Source organism: Bos indicus x Bos taurus, chromosome 29 (assembly GCF_003369695.1).
Source record: "Bos indicus x Bos taurus breed Angus x Brahman F1 hybrid chromosome 29, Bos_hybrid_MaternalHap_v2.0, whole genome shotgun sequence".
Classification (NCBI taxonomy): domain Eukaryota; kingdom Metazoa; phylum Chordata; class Mammalia; order Artiodactyla; family Bovidae; genus Bos; species Bos indicus x Bos taurus.
In genome coordinates, this window is record NC_040104.1 from 6,515,788 (window position 1) to 6,535,626 (window position 19,839).

Genomic DNA, 19,839 nt, shown 5'->3' on the forward strand with positions numbered 1-19,839 from the left:
ACTGCTCCCTTAACCTACCGTGTGCTAGGCCCTGTGCCAAGCACTTTATTTATTCCATTAATTAAGAGTCTTTTACTCGTGAATAAAGAAATCAACTCAAGCCAGATTTAAAAAAAATAGGTGGTGATGCATTGGAAGGGATACAGAACTGTCTCTTGACTTCCAGGTAGCTGGCCTCAGGGAAGGACCAGACTGGGGACTCTGGAGCATCTGGCATTCTCCCGCGATTCTTAGGTTCTTCCTGTGAATCTGCCTTATTCCTCCTCCCCAGCAGATCAATCAGCTTTTTCTGATATTCAGTCCCTAAGGCAGGGAGAAGGAATGAAGCGGCTGGGCCAAAGCGGAAACAATGCTCAATTGTGAATGTGTCCGGTGGTGACAGTAAAGTCTGATGCTGTAAAGAACAATATTGCATAGGGACCTGGAATGTTAGGTCCATGAATCAAGGTAAATTGGATGTGGTCAAGCAGATGGCCAGCATGAACATCAACATCTTAGGGAATCAGTGAACTAAGCTCCAGTACTTTAGCCACTTAATACAAAGAGCCGACTCATTGGAAAAGACCCTGATGCTGAGAGATTGACAGCAAAAGGAAAAGAGGGCTGCAGAGGATGAGATAGCTGTTGTCTCATCGACATCATAGCATAGATATGCATAGATAGCATCATCGACTCAATGGACATAAATCTGAGCAAACTCCAGGAGATAGTGAAGGGCAGGGGAGACCTGGCATGCTGCAGTCCATGGGGTCACAAAGAGTCAGACATGACTTGGGACTGAACAGTGACAAAGGCAGGGAGAAAAGGCCCACCCACAGCTCCCATACGCTCAGGGGGAAACTAAAGCTGGATCTGCTTTGATTTCTTCAGGAAAGCAAGGCCCTGAATGGGTCAGGTGTCCATCTTGGTTCCAACTGGCCATAGTGAAGGGAGAGGAGTCAGGCCACAAACAGAAATACGTCTGCTATGGTCTTTCGCTGTTACCCTGAGGAAAAGGAAGTGGCCCTCAGGAACTGTGTGGATTTTCTCTTCTTTTCTTTTTGGCCGTTCCATGCGCATGCAAACTTCCCTGACCAGGAATCAAAACCATGCCCCCTGCAGTGGAAGCATGGAGTCTTAACCACTGGACCACTGGGTAGTCCCAGAACTGTGTGGATTTGAATCCAGTTTTCTTTGCCTACAAAGCCAAGAGGTGGCCCTCAACAGGGAGGACAGAGGCAGAGGGACTGTGTTTACTAAGCCCATTAAGGGAGGAGGGGACACAGACAAAACACAAAGTTCCATGTGAAAATAAAACTTTAATTTGCCAAGGGAAGAGCAAGCAACCCTTTGAGATCAAACATAGCCTGCACACTGGTTCTCCCAGGACTGGGTGAGCAGGGCCTCCCTCTGGAAGTGGACGGTGCTCAGCAGGGAGGACGGTGACAGACCCGAGGCAGAGGCTGCGCTCAGAGGTGGGCAGGGGGCTGGGCAGGCTCCTTCCGTCCCTGGCCAGCGATGGGCCGGCCCCGCTCCTCCCAGATGGTGAGGCCATCACAGGAGCAGATCTGCTTGGGGTTCTGGAAGAGGCCAGCAGAGCGTGCGATGATGCCACAGGCCAACCTGCAGAAGAGCGTGGGGTCGAACTGAGCACCCACCAGGACCCTCCAGGTCTCTGTGTACACCGCGGGCAGAGCACTCACCTCTCTCCTGAGTTTCCTGTGATCCTGGACAAGGGATGCCCGCCCCGGCCCAGGTCATCTTCTCCCTCATCGATGACCAGGCTTCGGCCAATCACATCCCACACCTTTGAGGGGAGACAACAGCCTCAGACATTGGATCTGTTAGGAAAGGTCCCTGCCTTCTCCTCCACCTCACCTTCAGCTGCTCGTCCTCAATCCTGAAGACAGCTCGGCCATCCTCATCGGCACGGACATTCCCCAGGTCTCCGCGGTGCTGCAGTGAGAGCCGGGGGAAGAGGGCATGTGGGACACGGCAGCTGACTTCTGGCTTCCCAGTGTCTGATTCCCCGTCCCCAGGGTACCAGTGTCCTCCTACAGGTTCAGTCTGGTAGGACGAAGGGACAGCCCAGGACACACAGAAGGCAACTGGACTCTCTCCCCCTGGAACTAAAATCCTGGGTCGGGTGATGGCACACTGGACATAGCCAGTGGCCCTCTTCCTAGGAAGTCACGCCACTACCCAGCCTGCTTTCCCCTAGGAGGCATCTGCCCATTGTGCATCCCAGCCTCAGAATGCTTCCTGCTTCTTTGTAAGCCCAGTTCTCCAGCCTCCCGATGACTCTGTCAGCCCCTGGCAGTCTGCAGTTCCCCTGCACTTAAGTTGGCCAAGCTTGGCTTCTTGACCATCAGAGGCAGCCAGCATCCCTTCCCTGATGTCCAGCCTCCAGGAACAGAGAGAAGAAACACAGGAGCAGAGGGCATATCCTGCCCCCAAGACTGTTTCTGCCCACCTTTCCTCTTGAAGGTATAAAAATGTGCTAACACAGCTACTGGGGGCTTCCCTGGTGGCTCAGTGGTGAAGAATCCGCCTCCCAGTGAAGGAGAAATGGGTTCGATCCTTGGGTTGGCAAGATCTCCTGGAGAAGGAAATGGCAACTGATTCCAGTATTCTTGCCTGGGAAATCCCATGGACAGAGGAGCCTAGCGGGCTACAGTTTGTACAAAGAGTCGGTCTCGACTTAGTGACTAAAATAACAACAACACAGCTACTGACCACCTCCTACGTCAGACACCCTCTGCCAGGTGGGATTTGGGGGTTGGGGATGCGTACGTGGTCAAACACCCTCAGGGGTCTGGAACACTGTGGGGAGCCAGACATGGAGCAGACTAGTGGCTGCAAAGCACAGGGTTACAACAGTGAGTGTGCTTCCCTGTGACAAGACTACTGGAGAGTCACAGTAGGATCTGTGCAAATAAACCGTCCCCAACCTGACACTTTGGGCAGAAGGATCCCTGCCAACATGGACTGGTACTCATGGCCTTGCCTTGGGCTGGTCACAAAGGATGTTGCCACGTGATGGGGCTGATGAGCAAGCGGCGAGAAGAGCCACCTCTGCTTTATCTTGTTTCCCTGGGGGACCTCTGTTGCCGACACCTGGCACTTTTTGCTGCACCTGGTGTTGGGGCCTTTTGTGGTGGGAAGGTAAAGGATGGGGAGGAGTTTATAGGACCAGACAGAGGATGCGAGCGCCCGGTGTGTGGCTCAGAGGTATCATCAGGCAGTGGTGGCACCGAATGTCACACCACGCAGCCACGTGGGATCTGTACCCTCGGGGACTGGGGAGCCAAGAAGGGTTTCAGGAGGGGTGTGACATGGTTACCCCATGCTTTGGAGCAATTTCTCAAATGCAGTGCATGGAGAGGGAGGGGAAGGACTGGAGCGGGGCAGGGGGAGGGCGGAAGGAAGCATGGAAACCAGCTAGGAGACATGCAAAGGGACAACCAGGCTTGGATATAAATCCCCTCACTGAATTCACTTCCACTTGGGCAAAACCAGATGCTGAAATCCCAAAGGAACGTGCCAGTCACCATGGTGGCTTGGTTATGGAGCCCTCGCTCAAGTTTTCCTCCGTCTGTACAAGGGCTTGGGTACAATGGAGCAGCTGGCACCAGACCCTTCAGATGCCCTACCCCTAGCAGGCCCAGGTCAAGGCAAGGTAGTCTCTTGCCCTTCGAAACTCCACTTCCTCCCAGAACTCAGTCTCGAGGGTTCATGCCTCCGGGGCTCGCTCTGTGGGGCGGCCCCGTGCTGAGCCTCTGCTCCCACTCTCCCCACTTCACCTGCTCAGCACCTTTCAAAGCTCATGAGGAAGACAGCCTTGAAGGAGCACCCCCGGATTCACACCTGCTGAGTGTGGGCTGGACCAGGCATCACCTCCGAGCTGAGGTTTCAAAAGGAGTGTGGCTGGGGTCTTGGACGCCTTCTCTCTCTGGCTCTGAGGACAGGCAGCTGCAGTGCTGTGTGTGCCCTAGGGAAAGGCTCATGGGGCACAGGACTGAGGTCTCTGGCCGACACCCAGCGAGGCCTGCCAATAGCAACATGCACAAGTGTGGAAGTGGGTCTTCCCCAAATCAGGCCTTGAGAGACACTCAGCCAGAAGCTCCAACTAGGCTGTGTCCAGATTCCTGCCCCAGAGAAACTGTGAGATGACAAATGCTTGCTGTTTTAAACCCCTAAATGTGGGGAGTCCCTGGCGGTCCAGTGGTTAGGACTTGGTGCTTTCACTGCCAAGGGCCCCAGTTTAATCCCTGGTTGGGGAATTAAGATCCTGCAAGCCTCGCGCCACTAACAAAAAACCAAAACTCTTATGTTTAAAGTAATTTGATTCTCAGCAATAGATAACTGACGCAGGGCACACAAGCATGGCGCTATGCAATGGACCCCATAGAAAGGCTTCCTCAGCTCCCCAGGGGGTGGCGGGTGAGAAGTAAAAACTTTTGACTGTTAGAAATGTAACAGAGCAGTCAGAAGTCCAAAAAAGAGAGAATTACCACTGACATGAATTAAGAAACACACACCACATTTTCACTTGTTTGCCCTGGTACAGAATTCGCAAGGAGGGGAACACACCGCCACAAGTGGAAGAGATGGAATTAGGCGTATGTCGATGGGCCGTTAAGAAATATCCCCAGGTGGCGGGAGGAGGAGAGCAAAGCTATCGAGTCAGCGAGGAGTGAAGCTGAGCCTGACCTCACCCGCTCCCAGAGGACCACCTCCTGAGACAGAGCTTTTTCCCCCTTCTTCTTCTTTCTCCAAGCTCCCCTCCTTCCCTCCCTCCCTGCCCAGTAAGTAAAAAAAAAAAAAAAGAAAGAAATATCCCCAGGAGAGAAGGCGGTCCTCCTGGACAACACCCAGGACCTCTCTTAACATTCACTAAGCACTCTAACAAAGATAAGCAGGCCGCAGTCCCTCGTAGGTGTTTAATGACACTGTTTTTCTTTTTTTGGTCACACTGAATGGTTTGCAGGATCTTAGTTCCCCAACCAGGGATCGAACCCATGCCCCCTGAAGCAGAAATGTAGAGTCCTAACAACTGGACCGTCAGGGAATTCCCCTGATGACACTTTTAAGGTCTGCACTGATTTATTTTTAGAAGGATCCTTCTCTTGGAGCTAGAAGTACTGGTTTCTGTGGCAGTATCATTTCTTGTTCAAAATAAATCTACTTGAATTACATGAATGACGTCTTGATTTTCTTCAAAATAATGGAGAAGGGCCAGGGGTGTAGATGGAATGGGGACTGGCCACAAGCTGGCAACTGTTAAAGCTGGGTGACAGGGACACAGGGGTTTGGGACCCTAGTCTGTCCACTTCAGAACATGTTTGAAATCATGTTCCGTGATAGATTAAAGTGTTAAAAATAAATTAAATTTACTTAAGGGGGAAAAAAAATCAGCCAGTTTAAATCAAAACATTGAGTAACTAACAGAACAAGAAGGACTCAGATAAGGCAAAAATCATTAAGGTGGCATGTGACTCACAGTCGAGGGGGGCCAATTCTCTGGTGTAAAATGAAAGTCCAGGGCCAGGAGCTGCAGAGTCAGGAATGGCCTTTTTAAAAAATTATTATTATTTGGCTGTGCCAGGTCTTAGTTGCAGCACGAGGGATTTTTAGTTGCAGCATGTGAGATCTGGTTCCCTGACCGGGATTGAACCCAAGCCCCCTGCATTGGGAGCCCGGAATCTTAGCCCTTGGACATCCAGGAAAGTCCCGGGAACAGCCGTTTTACTTAAGGTAAAACCTTTAACTTCCACACCATCACCTTCTCTGGGAAGCTCTCTCCCACAGCCTGTGCCCTTCGGACTGGATCTGGAGCTTGCTCTGGGTTCCCAGGGCCTCCCGGAGGCTCCTGCAAAGATGTTCTGGCTATGCTGCAACCACAGAGTTCTAAGTGTCTCCCTCGCCAGGCTGTGAGACGGGGTCAGGCCTTGAGCACAGGAAGTGCCTATAAATGTTTCTAACCCGAACAAGATAAAGTGAGGGAGAAAGACTCCCCCCAAATGGAATCACACTCTCAGGCTCCAAGAGCTGCCTGCCCTGCCTCTGAGATCTCGGGTTCTCTCCCAGCCCAAGATCAACACTTACCCGTTCAGAGTCCTGGGGGCCCCCATGGGACATTCCATCAGGGTTAAAGTGGTCCCCACAGCTAAGAAGAAAAGATAGCAGGTAGGCAGTGAAACAGCTCACGGACCAGGTGATCCATCCTTTTACTTTAACTACATTTGTTCCATTCATTGACTCATTCATTCATTCATCCACTCATTCAACAAATGGACCCACTCTGTACCAGGCTCTGGGTTGAGATCAGTAAGAAGAATCAGTCATGGGACCTGTCCTCAGCAGGCCTCCAGGGTAAACATGGGTGAGTAAATACTAATTGCAGCATGATAAACACCATGACACTCGCGGAGAACTGATCCTCCCATGTTCAGGAGTCTCCTTCCATTTGGGAGCTAGGAGCAGGAGTGTCAAGGTCAGATTTTGGTTCAAATTCCCACTCTGTCATTTACATGCTCTAGGGCTTTTGACAAGTCATGTAACCTTTCTGAGCCTCAGTTTTCTCATGTGTAGACTGGGCTTGTGTGTATACGCCTCCCAGGGTACTTGTGAGGACCATATGTGAATGTATGTGTAAAAAGCTGAGTACAGCCCCCTGTGCACAGTGGGTGCACAACCAGGGCAATGAGGATGCTCCAGGGAGGTTCCAGAGGACTCACCTGTTGCAGTTCCTCGTGAGGTCCCCGAACTGATGGACGTGGAGTCCATGCAGCCCAGGCTGCAGGCCATCAATGGTCCCCTCGATTAGGCAGCGCTCAGGGGTCAGCTGCAGGAAGCGCACCACTCCCTGCACAGGGCCAGGCCCCCCGAGAATGGCCACAGCTGCCCCTAAATTCTCTGTAAGGTATCAGACACCAGGGCTGGCTCGCCACCTCACCCAGCCCCACCCGTTCATCAGCTTGGAAAGGGCAGGGAGAGAGCCCCATGTAACCTTCACATGGTCCCCGAAGCCTCTCCAACCCAAAGCCCCCAGATCCTATGGTTGGTTAGAGCTGTACCACACCCAGGCCACCTCCCTCCCAGAGAGTCCAAGGCCATAGTGGTTACTCACGCAACAGGCCACTGCCCATGCCCTTGAGGACCGCCTGCCTCCCAGTGCCTTCTAGAAGGGCCTGCACCTCCTGGCTGGGCAGGGTGGTCTGCACCAGGACCATCTGGTTCTCCAACTGCACCTCCACACTTTGGATGCCTAGAAGACAGGGGGCAGAGGGCAGCAGAGGGCTAGCACCCCTCTGCTGGGAGCAGGGAAGAAAGAAACAGACGGTGATTCACCATCTCCATCTTCATCACCTTTTTGTGGCCAGAGGCAAGCTCCAAAGCCGCCTTCTAGCTGTAAGGCCTTTAACCTCTCTCTTTTATTTTCCCGGCTGTGCCAAGCAGCATGTGGGGTCTTAGCTGCCCAATCAGGGATCAAACCCTCAGCTCCTGCAGTGGAAGATTCAAATCTTAGCCACTGGACCCCCAGGGAAGTCCAGGCCCTTAACCTCTCTGAGCTTGTTTCCTTACAAAGTGAGGATAAAGTCACATTGCCCCCAGGACTGTTGTGAGTTCTTATTTTGTGCCAAGAGTTATTCATCTATGTTTGAAGCATAGATGCATGTGATCATGCTCAGTCACTTCATTCGTGTCCAGCTCTTTGCAACCCTATGAACTGTGGCCCATCAGGCTCCTCTGTCCATGGGATTCTCCAGGCAAGAATACTGGAGTGGGTTGCCATGGCCTCCTCTAGAAGATCTTCCCAACCCAAGGCATCGCACTGGCATCTCCTCTATCTCCTGCATTGCAGGTGGATTCTTTACCTACTGAGCCACCTGGGTAGCCCTTTGAAACATAGATAGTTCTTTTAAAAATATTTGAACACAATATCATGAATCAACTGTACTTCAATTTTGAAAAAATAAATGATGAAAAAATATTTACATAAAAGTGGGCTATCAGGCTTCCCTGGTGGTCCAGTAGTTAAGAATATGCCTTGCAATGCAAGGTACACTGGCTTGGTCCCTGGTCTGGGAGGATCCCACATGCCACAGAGCAACTAAGCCTCTGTGCCACGACTACTGAGCCCACGTGCTCCAACTGCTGAAGCCCAAGCACCTAGAGCCTATGCTCTGCAACAAGAGAAGCCTCTGCAATAAGAAGCCCCAGTACCACAAGAAAGAGTAGCCCACACTCATTGCAACTAGAGAAAGCCCGCAGGCAGCCACGAAGACCCACCACAGCCAAAAAATAAATCTTAAAAAAAAAGTGGGCTATCGATAGTCACAATATTCATGATAGTCAAAAGGTGAAAACAACTCAAAAGCCCATCAAATGATGAGTGAATAAACCAAATGTACAGCCATACGATGGTAGACGTTCAGCCATAAAAAGGAATGAAGCACTGATACCTGCCGTGATGTGGATGGACCTTAAAAACATTAAGTGAAAGCCAGTTACCAAGACTACATATTGGATGATGTCACTGTGGATGAAATATCCAGAATGGGTAAATCTACAGAGACTGAAAGTAGATGAGGGGGCAGGAGAACAGGAGGGTGATAGTCAAAGGGTATAATTTCTTTTTTTTTTAAGATTTATTTATTGTATTTTTGGCTGTACTGGGTCTTCAGTGCTGTGCTCGGGCTTTCGCTAGTTGTAGTGAGAGGGGCCGCTCTCTAGTCATGGTGCACAGGCGTGGTGCATTGCGGCGGCTGCACTTGTGAAATGCAGGCTCTATGTATCTGGGCTTCAGATAATTGCGAGCTGTAGGCACCTGGGCTTTAGTAACTGCAGAACGTTGTCTCAATAGTTGTGGCTCATGGGCTTAGTTGCTAAGTGGTATGTGGGATCTTCCCACAGGGACTGAACCCGTGTCCCCTGCATTGTCAGGCAGATTCTTAACCCCTGCACCACCAGGGAAGCCCCTGAAGGGTACACTTTCTTCATGAGGTGATGAAATACAAAAATTGATAGTGGTAATGGCTGCACAACTCTGTGAATATACTAAAAACCACTGAATTGTATACTTTAATGGATGAATTTTATAACACATGAATTATATCTCAATAAAGCCGGCACACATTAAAAAAAAAGATGGGGCTATCACCATCATTATGAAAGCTAACATTCACTGAGCATGCACTGTGGGCTTTCTCATACTGTACCTGTATTAACACAAGTAACCTTAGGAGTTGAGCACTGTTATCCCCACTTTACAGGTGAGAAAACTGAGCCACAGCGAAGTTAAGAACTTCAAGTTCAGTTAAGAACGCTCCAAGTTCAGTTCAGTTCAGTCATGTCCAACTCTTTGAGACCCCATGTTTCAGCACGCCAGGTCTCCCTGTCCATCACCAACTCCCAGATCTTGCTCAAACTCATTGCACTGTAGTAAATGGAGGGACTCGAACTCATCCCAGGCAGCCTAGCTCCAGCTTCCAAGCACTTCGCCTGGACACTGCTCACCCTGAGAAGCAGCTCCAGCCTCCAGCTTTGGGGCCCCCTCCCCCGTCCTCCTGCGGCAGCTCCCACTTCCCCCACATAACTCAAGCTGTGTGGACTGCAATCCTCTGTGTGGCCCACAAGCGTCAGGTTCAAAAGTCAGTGGCTCTCAACTGCCCTCCAAATCCCTGAGTCACCCTGCTGTGCACACAGCCTGCAGGGTGATTCTGACACACACTCAGCTTAGAGGGCTGTCGGGCCAAGAGAAGGACAAGAAGGGGCTTCTCTTCCATTCAGATCTTCAGGGCTCACAAACCTTTCAAGAGGACATTTGAATTCTGAACCAGAATACAGGGGATGGTTGGGAACTCTGAACGTTGACCTCACCCGTGGAGCTTACAAACATCCTGCTCTGATCTTAGTGTGTTTGCTGTTCTGGGTGAGAGTAAAGCCCACCGGAGCCAGGAGCCCTGGGCAGCCCAGCAAACGCAGGTTAAACGAGGCGTTTCCCTCTGCTGAGCCAGCGCTCTGTGGACTGAAGGCTAAGCCATCCAATTTCCCTCCATCCTTGGTTTCCCTCTCTCCCCTGCCAGCAAGGGTATAATCCCTGAGGCACAGACAAGGAACGTCAGCTGTTCAGATTCCCTCCAACTCGAAGCAACACGGAAATGGTACTGGGAAGAGGCAGCATCCAAGAGGCAGGACTATCTGGCCTGTGTTACAAAAGGTCCCATGGGCTTGCGTCCATAGATCCCAGCCGCATCGGTTGGGGGAGGGGCCGGATTTGTAAACAGACACACCTATATCCTCCCCAGCAAGTACAGGGCAATTCTGCCAGAAGAAAATTCTCCAAAGAACCCAAATGCCATCACTTCACACAACATCTCATACTAGGCCACCTGGCGTGAAGCCTTGGCGCTCTGGGTTCACCCAGAGGTGCTTCTGGGTGCCAAGGGGCTGTAGGGAGAATGGCAGGGAACTCCTGGGGCCTGAGCCTCTAGGGAATGCCACAAACTGTGTGCTCCGCTTTACACACATCAGGATGGTGATACTGTCCTCCTTGGGCAAGTGAAATGAGGCAGGGGGGTTACGCAGCTGGCTCGAGATCACAAAGCTCAGAAGGCAGCCGGTCCAACCCCAAAGCTGACTGTTTGGTCCCTTCGTCCCACAGGAAGTAGAACTGGGCCCCAAAGGACTGACTGTCTGAGGCTCCCAGGGCTCAAAGAAACATGAAGTGCAAGGGATTCACATGCCTATTCAGTCATTTAACAAATGTACACTAAGCACCTCTCATGCGCCCTGTTCAGGGCAGCAGGGATGCAGCAGGGAACAAGTCAGGTGATGTCCCTGCCCCACAGAGCAGCATGTATTCCAGGGCAGGAGCATGCATATCAAACACACGCTCAGGGAGATTCGGGTAGTGCAATGTGTGCTCAATGAAGCAGGTCTGAGGGAACAACTCGGGGATGAACACTTAGACAGGCTTGGTCAAGGAAGGTGCAGGGAAAAAGCAAACTAGCCAAGATGGCGTGGTCAGGCCCTTTTGTGAATAATGATTATGTAACAGCTGAGATCACTAACAGCACTGCGCATGTGCGTCACAAGGTACTCGCTTGGCCACGGGCTACTTTTGTTCTGTAAGCATACATAAGCTCCAACTGGAAAGTCCTTGTTGGGGAGGTTATGTTACGTTAGGCTATGTTATCTTATGTCTGCTGCTACAGTTGCAGCACCAGCCAGGAGAGAATAAACACGTCTGCAGTTCCTTCAGCTCCTTGAGTTTTCTTCCAGCTTCCCTACATGCACCTTGCCTACCATGGGTTCAGTGAACAGCACGCACAGTGAGATACAGAGGGACAGAAGGTCTCTCTGAGCCTTGAAGCAAATGCCTGAATGTAGTCAGGGAAGAACATTCCAGCAGAGGACACAGTCTGGGCAAAGACCCTGAGACAGGAACGACATCTATGTGTCTGAGAAAGGCCCGAGTGGCTGCAGCTGGAGTAAAGAGAAGAATAAGATGTGAAGGTACAAGTGGAGACCAATCAAACAAAGCCCTGCAGACAACAGGAAAGAATCTGGATTTAATTTTAATGCAGGGGAGGCCGCTGGGAGAGGCCACGGAGTATCGTGGTTGAGGGTATGGGCTCTGGAGTTGAAATCCTGAGTCTGCCATGTACTAGCTGTGTGGCCTTAAGACAACTTACTCAACCTTTCTGTGTTGAGTTTTCTTTTCAGCTTCTGTATCTGCAAATGGAGATGATAATACAACCTATTTCAGAGGGCTACTGAAGGCCTAAATGAGTCATCTCACACAGAGCACTTAGAACAGTGCCTGGCCTATGGGAAGCTCTCAATATTATTACTGTTTGAGGATTTTAAGCAGAGCAATGACATCTCTTAAGAGCTGCTTTTCTGCATTGGAAGGGAAGGGCCCCGGTGAGAAGCTCCCTGTGACTGTACATTTCCTGAACTTTTGACGTGGGTCTGAACCAGGAGGGCTGGCTCCCTAGCAGAGTAGCAGTTCAGTCTGGCTGGTGTGGAGTGTGGCCAGGCCCGTATCTGTTTAGCTCAGAGAGGGAGAAAAAACAAGGCCATAGGGGGCTCTAGGGTAGTGATGATAAGGATTCAAGGGAGTGAGCCTTGGGCTGGGAGGGCCTCCCACTTACCCCTAGGAGGAAAGCAGAGCCTTTGTCCCCAAACCCAGGCCTCCTGGAGAGAGCAAATCAACCAACCCATCTCTCTCTCTCCTCTGCATTCTGGGGAGCCAGCCCATGAGAAAGCCAAGCTGATTCCAGTTACCCAGGCTAGGAAACAGAGAGTCACTGGAAGTCTTTATCTGGTCACTAAGAAATCTGCTAACAGCTAGAAACTGCCCTATGTTCAGCAGAAGTCCAGCTGTCTGCTTTCCCAGCAAGAATGTTTTACAGGAGGTAGAGAGCCTAACAGCCTTGGAAATCTGTGGTCAGAACACTCTACTCACAGTGGAATGGTTCGGTTTTCTTGGACCCTCACCCACCACCCTCAAACACACAGTCTAAGCAAACCCAGCTTTAGGATCTCTACCCTCTGTGAAAGTGGCGCTGGGAGCCGCCATGGAGCACTCTGGGGGCTGAGGGCAGACAGCGCCTGGGCGCTCTGTTCTCCATGCGTAAATTCACAGGTAAACACACATGACGAACAACAGGAAACGGTGTTGGAACAATGAGAATCAGCATATTTGCACAGGAAGCTTTGGGAGACGTCATTTCCTATAGTCTGCCTGGAGTGGGGACAAAATTGAACAAACAAGAGGAGTCTGGTGCTGTGGAAAGTGTGAAAGCTACTAGTTCTCCTCCATCAGGAGAAGTTACTTAAATGAATGAAGCTCCTGCAGAAAATCCAGGACTTGTCAACAGATGCTGTTATGAAGATGGTTGGCTGATCAAGATGACATTCAGTAACCCTTCAGAACTAGATGAACTAATGAGTGAAGAAGCCTATGAGAGATACATAAAATCTATATTGAGTGAAAATGGAACCCCAAAGTAAACCAATTTGAACAACTTTAAACAAAGACGTGTCCCCTCATTCCTCTGCCCAACCAGCTTACCCCCTATAAGCCCTTCCTCTCACAGGTCCTAAGATTCAATGGGCTCTCACTATATGCCAAAGTCCTTTTCTAAAGTGCTTTTACACATATTAACTAATTTACTCTTCTTGATGATTTTCTGGGGTAGCTTCCATTATCTTGCACATATGCCTGAAGAAACAGGCATAAAAAGTAACATGTGGGACTTCCCTGGGGGTCCAGTGGTTAAGAATCCCCCTTCCAGTGCAGGGGACGTGGGTTCAATCCCTGGTCAGGGAACTAAGATTCCACATGCCATAAAGCAACTAAGCCAATGAGCCGCAACGAAAAATCCTGCATGCCGCAACAAAGATCTGAGGCAGTCAGATAAATAAATATTAAAAAAAAAAAAAAAAAAAAAAGATAAAGGTCTAAGACTTCCATTTTGGAAAAAAAGAAAAAAAAAAGTAACATGCATGAGGCCTTAGTGCCATTAAATGGCAAAGGCGGGATTTGAATCTGAACAGTCTGACTCTGGAACACATACCCCTAATGCCAGCGACATACAACCGCCTGATACAGAGCCAAGCGCCATCAGTCTCAGCTTCAGAAGCAGGAGTTCTTCAAGAACGGCTCTTCCCAGCACAACGCTCAAGTGCTCATATTACCTGAGGGCAGGGGCTGTGCCTGAAACTCTTGTGAACCCTTCTCCCTAAAAAGCTCCCAGGGTCTGGTCTATACCTGCTGAATCACTGAATAAACCTTTAACAGACTCAAAGACAGGCAGTTCTCCAGGCCATGTTGGTGGCCTTGCCTTCTCAGAGCTTGCTGATCATGCCAGATCAAGGACCTTCCTCATGGTCCAGTGGTTGAGACTCCGCACTTCCACTGCTGGTAACACAGGTTTGATACCTGATTGGGAAAGTTCCACATACCGGGCAGTGTGGGGGGAAAAAAAAATCCAGGGCTACCTGGATAGAACATGGCCAGGGCTGCTGTTTGCTTTGTCAAGATTATGCTGCTTCTCAAGCAAGAACTAACTGTCTGTTTTCCAGGGAACACCCTGTAGGGGGACTACTCTCTGCCTACCTCCTTACTTTTCAGGCACCTGAGGTTAAGACACCAGAAAGGCAGGAAGTTAGGGCCAGTAGAAAAATCTGGCAGAGCAGGCCTGAGACCTGCATACTAGACTCCATTTCTGGGTCTCAGTGTGACTCTGAGAACATTCTTTCCTCTCTCCAGGTTTTCATTTCTGTTTCTGTAAACGGGAGCGGGGTAGGCCTAAGAGATTTGCCAGCCCCTCCCCGAGGTCTCCGGTTTGCTTTCACAAAAGTTCATCTGGTTCTTACCTGCGATCCCTTGCAGGGACGTGCGCACCGCGTCCACGCAGCTCTGACAGGTCATCTGCACCGCGAACTCCAGCTGCAAGGGTGGCAGGGACGGGCTGATAGGAGCTGGGGAAACTTCTTGCGTGATCCTGTTTCACTACCTCCCCTAGGACAACCCCTGAAGGCCTATAGTAACGCCCCATGTGACCCCTCCTCAAGCGCCTTCTTCACTGTCGCTCACGATCATTCCAGGAGCAACACCCCGTAACATTAACGCCAAGCGTCCTCCTACTCTCACAGTCCAGCCCTGGCCCCAGGCCCCAGCCCAGGTGTCTGCTCCTTCCCTCATTCTCAAGTTAACGATCGCTCTCCAGGGGCCGAAGTTCTCTGCCCTGCGAGGCTCCCACACGAGGCCTCGACCCTCACCGTGCAGGCAGTCCCGCGGTCCTCCGAGTCCGAAGCCATCCAGGATCCAGCTATCGCCCGAGGGCAGGAACTGAAGAGCCAGCCCGGAGCCGCGCCGCGGGAGGGGGAGGCGGAGCCCCGGAAGCCACTCCTTGCCCCGCCTTCCGGTGCGCGCGCACGCAAGGCTCTGCTCCTTCCCGCATCCACGCGACGGTGGGCAGGGATTGCGCAGGCGCACTTGGGCCCGCTGGCCCCTCGTTACCTTAGTAACCGCTAGAGCAGCCGGCGCTGTCGGCACCGCCTCGTCTTAAGATGGAGCCGTATAAGCTGGACCCCGAATTCCAGCGGATTTACCACCGGTTGCTGCGTCCGTTGTCGCTCTTCCCCCGCAGGACGACACGCACAGCGTCTCAGGAGCACCTCTCGCAGGAGGTCCCGATGCTACTGCCTTTACCGGTTCCACGGCTGACGGCGGAGTTGGTCTGCCGCCAGGTAGCCGAGCGGCTGACCAAAAGCGGCCTGGAGGCGCGGGCGCCTCACAAGGTACGGCTCCGTTTCACCGAGGTCATCCTGGACGAGCTAAAGTGCGGCTGGCAGGAGCCCCCCACCGAACTTGGCATGAGTCACCTGAACAATCAGAGGCTACGAAAGCGGCTCCTGATCTACGTGCTGCTCAGCTGCGAGCAGCTCTTCGTACGCTACCTGCACCTCCAGAAGCTCATGTCGACCTCCGCAGTTGTCTTCACTGAATCAGCCACGCTTACCCGCTTGGCCGCCAGCCTCGCCAGGGACTGCACAGTTTTCCTCACCGGCCCCGACGTCTACCGGAGCCTGCTCTCTGACTTCCTTGCCCTGCTCAAAGAAGAGCAGGCCCGAGTCTCCGCGCCCAGACTGCGCGCCGCTGGCCTTGGGGCTTACAGGCTCTTCCAGGTCCCATGGCATCACATCACTGGCGTCACCCAAGTGCCACATTTCAACCTCAGCCTGAACTACCTCATCCAACTCAGCCGCCCGCGAGACCTTGTCAGTGAGCCTGAAAAGGATCCAATGAAGGAATTGAAGTCCATTCCCCAGCTGAAGAAGAAGAAGCCTCTGCGCTGGCTGTCCTCCATGCAAAAGAGGAGAGAAAGCACCTTCACTTCACAGATTGCATCACTGCCTGGGACCTCTGTGGCTCCCCGCAGCCGGGCTCCCCCCACCTCGCACTTGCCCCTCTACTCCCAGCTCCAGAGGGGCCAGTCCATGCCCTCTCTGCGTGAGGGTTGGAGGCTAGCAGATGAGCTGGGCCTTCCTCCACTCAGTCCTCGCCCCTTAACCCCACTGGTCCTGGTGGCAGAGAGCAAACCAGAGCTGGCAAGGGACACGGTGGCTGAGGACCTGAAGCAGATGATGAAGCATATGCAGCTGGGGTGGTCTCAGTACTCACCGCTGGACTCAGGGCTGCCCCCACTCCTGGGGGCTCTGACCTACCGCCCAGCTACTACCCATCACCTAGAAGAGCTGCAGAGAAAGCTGAACAGCCTCGAGGAGCAAGAGGCCTCGGAACATCGGGGCCTCCGATCCCCTAAACCCCCTCCACTTGAACCACAGCCAGTGACTGTTACTTTGAAGCTAAAAAATCAGATGGTCCAGATAGCTGCTGTACAGGTCTCAGGAAGAAATTTTTTGGATTCCTTCCACATTGAGCCGGCCGGTGTGCTATACAACCACCTGGCTGGTGAACTGGAACCCAAACTTATCGAGCAAATGGATATAGATCGCACTTTTGGCAGTAGCATCAGGGAAGTCTACAAGGAGCTGATGAGCCGTGTCTCTAACAACCACTTCACTTTTGACCAGGGGCCCCTGGTTGAGCCTGCAGCCAATAAAGACTGGTCAGCCTTCCTGTCCTCAGCCTTCCTACGTCAAGAAAAACAGCATCGTATCATCAACACCAAGCTGGCTGAACTTTATCCCCAAAAATCAAGCACTTTACAGTCCAATGCAGATAAGATATCCTCCTTCACATCACTCCAAGCAAGTAAAAGCTGGGACAGGTGGTCAAACAGGGCCAGATGGCTGAACTGGTGGAAAAGCACTTTGTCTGTGGGTGACTACTTTAAGTACCTCACCACCCAGGAGACAGATTTCCTCCATGTCATCTTCCAAATGTATGAAGAGGAGGGTCCTGTGGAGACCGTGGCCCCTATCAAAGAGTCCATAAAGATCCAACACCCACCCCCCTTGCTAGAAGATGACGAACCAGATTTTGTGCCAGGAGAGTGGGATTGGGACACGGTGCTGGAACACAGGCTAGAAACTAAGAGCAGCCTCCTGGAAGATTCTCACAAAATCCTGAGCCTGCAGAAGCGTCTGGAGCAGGTTTGGTCCATGCTTGACGTTCCAGAGAAGGACCGGCTGGACATGGCCATCAAATACAGCTCCAACGCCCGCCTGAGGCAGCTGCCGGCACTGGTGAGTGCCTGGGAGCGGGCCTTGCAGCCCATCCAGCTGCGGGAGATACTGCTGGGGAGACTGGAGTGGTTTGAGCGGCAAGCCTCTGACCCTAACCGCTTCTTCCAAAAGACTGATGTGGGCCTGAGTCGCTTCCTGGAGGAGAGTCAGATCCGCGGCCGTCTCCAAAGGAAGCTCAGTATGGTGGAGGCTCCTTTGGTTCCCCTCCTGGAGGAGATCGAGTTAGTCTTTGGTGAGCCGGTGACCTTCAAGGGGCGGCGCTACCTGGACAAGATGAAGCACGACAAAGTGGAGATGCTCTACTGGCTGCAGCAGCAGCGGCGGGTCCGCCACCTAACCCGGGCCAAAAGGGCCTCCCATCAGTCAGTCCTGTCCAGGAAGCTCAGCAGCCAGCCTTTAGTAGCCCCAGGGAATACTCCCATTACTCTTTGACCGGATCAAGCGCCCTCGGATCTCTCTGTCACCCCCATACACACAGCAGCTCATCCAGACCTCTTGACTCCTTTGAAAGAAGAAGTATCTGGGAGGGTAGAGTTCAGGAAACCTGCATTCCAGCTACCAAGGGACTGACATTAACACTGTATTTTGACCAAGAAGTTCTCATAAAAGAAGCCCCGAGCCCAGTAGTCCCATTTCTGTCAAACCATGCACATTACAGCCAAAGTCTCATGTATCAAAAGAACTAAGACTATCCCTTGAAGTTCATTGTAATAGGAAATGTTAGACAGACAGAAACCATGCCCCGTGGAACACCTCAGCTCAGCGTTTCTATCACGAGCCATTAGATTGACTGATTAGAACACCAAGCCAAGAGGCTCAATGGCATGATAACTAAGAGCTAATGCTCTGGGTTAGTAGATGTGGGTTTAAGTCCTGCCTGTGTAACCTTGGGCAAAGTACCTAACTGCTGTACATCTGGACCTTCCTGTGTCAGATAAAGGAGTTGGCTGTCACTTCTTCCAGGTCTAGCACACCGTTGGCAGAGCTAAAATTTTCCATTAAATTTATTTACCAATTCATACAAGCACCTGGTACAAAGTACACAAGGGTGTGCACTGAAAAGTGTTTCTTCCCATCCTTCCCTTCAGTAACCCCGTTCTCCTTGTGGTGACAACTGTTGCCAGTTGCTTGTGTATCTTTCCATTCCCTTATTCAAAAGCAGATATTTACTGAATACCAGCTAGGTACTCATGCTGGGTCTTTATCACTGAACAAAACCAAGACCCTTACCCTTTGTAAAGTTTACATTCTCCTGAGGGAACACAGACTGTAGACCATAAACACAGTACGGAAGCACATTGAATAATAGAATGGAGGATGATGATACGTACTCTGGAAAAAAGAAAAGGCAGAGGAGGGCAAGAGGAAACAGGGTGAAGGATGTGATTTTACTGGGGTAGTCCACGCAGGCCTCGCCGGGAAGGGGAGATTTGAGCAGAGGCTTGAAGGAGGGGAAGAAGTGAGCCCTGTGGACATCCGGGACAACAGTGTTCCCGCCAGCTAAGGCAGGCGGATGCTTGGGGTGTTCCAGAAAGGCAAAGTGGCCAGTGTGGGTGGAGCAGAGCGAGGAGGAGAAAGACATGAGTCAGAGGGGTCATGGCAAGGAAGGGGGGCAGGTTGGATTATGTGAAAATTATTTTAGAGAGAGCCGATGTGTGTATGAACACGCGTGAATATATTGTTCATCCTTGTGTCCGCAGCGGCACCAGCAGTAGCATTGTCTCCTGTTTCGCCCCTTTCAATTTTATCCTAATTTGCCCCAAGCTCATTCCACATTAATACACATAGAGCTGCTTTATTTGTTTTGGTTGCTATAGAATATCCTACTGTGTGTATTTTTATTTTGCTTAATCAGCCCCTTATTACAAACAAAGACATGGGCTTCTTTGGCTGTCCAGTGATTCAGACTGAGCTTCCAATGCAAGGGGCGCAGGTTTTATTCCTGATCAGAGAACTAAGATCTTACACACACAGACAATGCTCTAAAAAAATCCTTGTTCGTTTATTCACTATGTGCAGCTGTTTCTATGGTTTAAAGTTTCTCGAAGTGGAATTATATCTAAGCATAAGTATATATATATATATTTTTTTTTCCTTCTATTTGGCCATGCCATGCGGCATGTGGGATCTTAGTTCCCCCACCAGGGAGCCAACCTCACCCCCTGCTTTGGAAATGCAGCGTCTTAACCACTGGACTGCCGGGAAAGTCCCAGCATTTGTAGTTTTGATAGGTATTACTGAGGCTACACAAAGGCTGTAAGCATTTGCATTATCAGCCACACTGCCTGACAATAGTAATAATTCCCCACTCTCACTAGAAGTATTATCAGAAAGTTTCATCTTTGTCATGTAATACGTGAAAAAATAGGATCTCATTTGAGTTGTGTTCTCACCTCTCTCTGAGTGAAGTTGCATCTTTTTTAAGTTTAAAGGCGTTTTTTCTCTTCTAAGTACTTTATTGTTTGGCTGTGCTGGGTTTCTCTAGTTTCGGCAAGCAGGGGCTCATCTGATTGTGGAGTGCGGGCTTCTCCTTGTGGTGGCTTCTCTTGAGCACAGGCTTTAGGGTGCTAAGGCTTCAGTAGTTGTGCCGCTCGGACCCTAGAGCACAGGCTCAATGGTTGCAGCACG

General features: G+C 51.2%; 2 protein-coding genes across 2 annotated transcripts; one reads left to right on the forward strand and one right to left on the reverse strand.

Moving 5' to 3' along the window:
* Nucleotides 1–1,278: 1,278 nt before the first annotated feature.
* On the reverse strand, nt 1,279–14,928 carry CCS (copper chaperone for superoxide dismutase). Its single transcript, XM_027531619.1, has 8 exons — nt 14,779–14,928; nt 14,374–14,446; nt 7,112–7,249; nt 6,720–6,897; nt 6,088–6,148; nt 1,858–1,935; nt 1,683–1,786; nt 1,279–1,602 (listed from the first exon to the last, which is right to left on the reverse strand). The coding sequence occupies exons 1-8, from the start codon at nt 14,815–14,817 to the stop codon at nt 1,449–1,451; spliced, it is 825 nt and encodes a 274-aa protein (XP_027387420.1). The 5' UTR covers nt 14,818–14,928; the 3' UTR covers nt 1,279–1,448.
* On the forward strand, nt 14,919–18,252 carry CCDC87 (coiled-coil domain containing 87). The gene has a single exon (XM_027531618.1). The coding sequence runs from the start codon at nt 15,070–15,072 to the stop codon at nt 17,641–17,643; it is 2,574 nt and encodes an 857-aa protein (XP_027387419.1). The 5' UTR covers nt 14,919–15,069; the 3' UTR covers nt 17,644–18,252.
* The last annotated feature ends 1,587 nt before the right edge of the window (nt 18,253–19,839 follow it).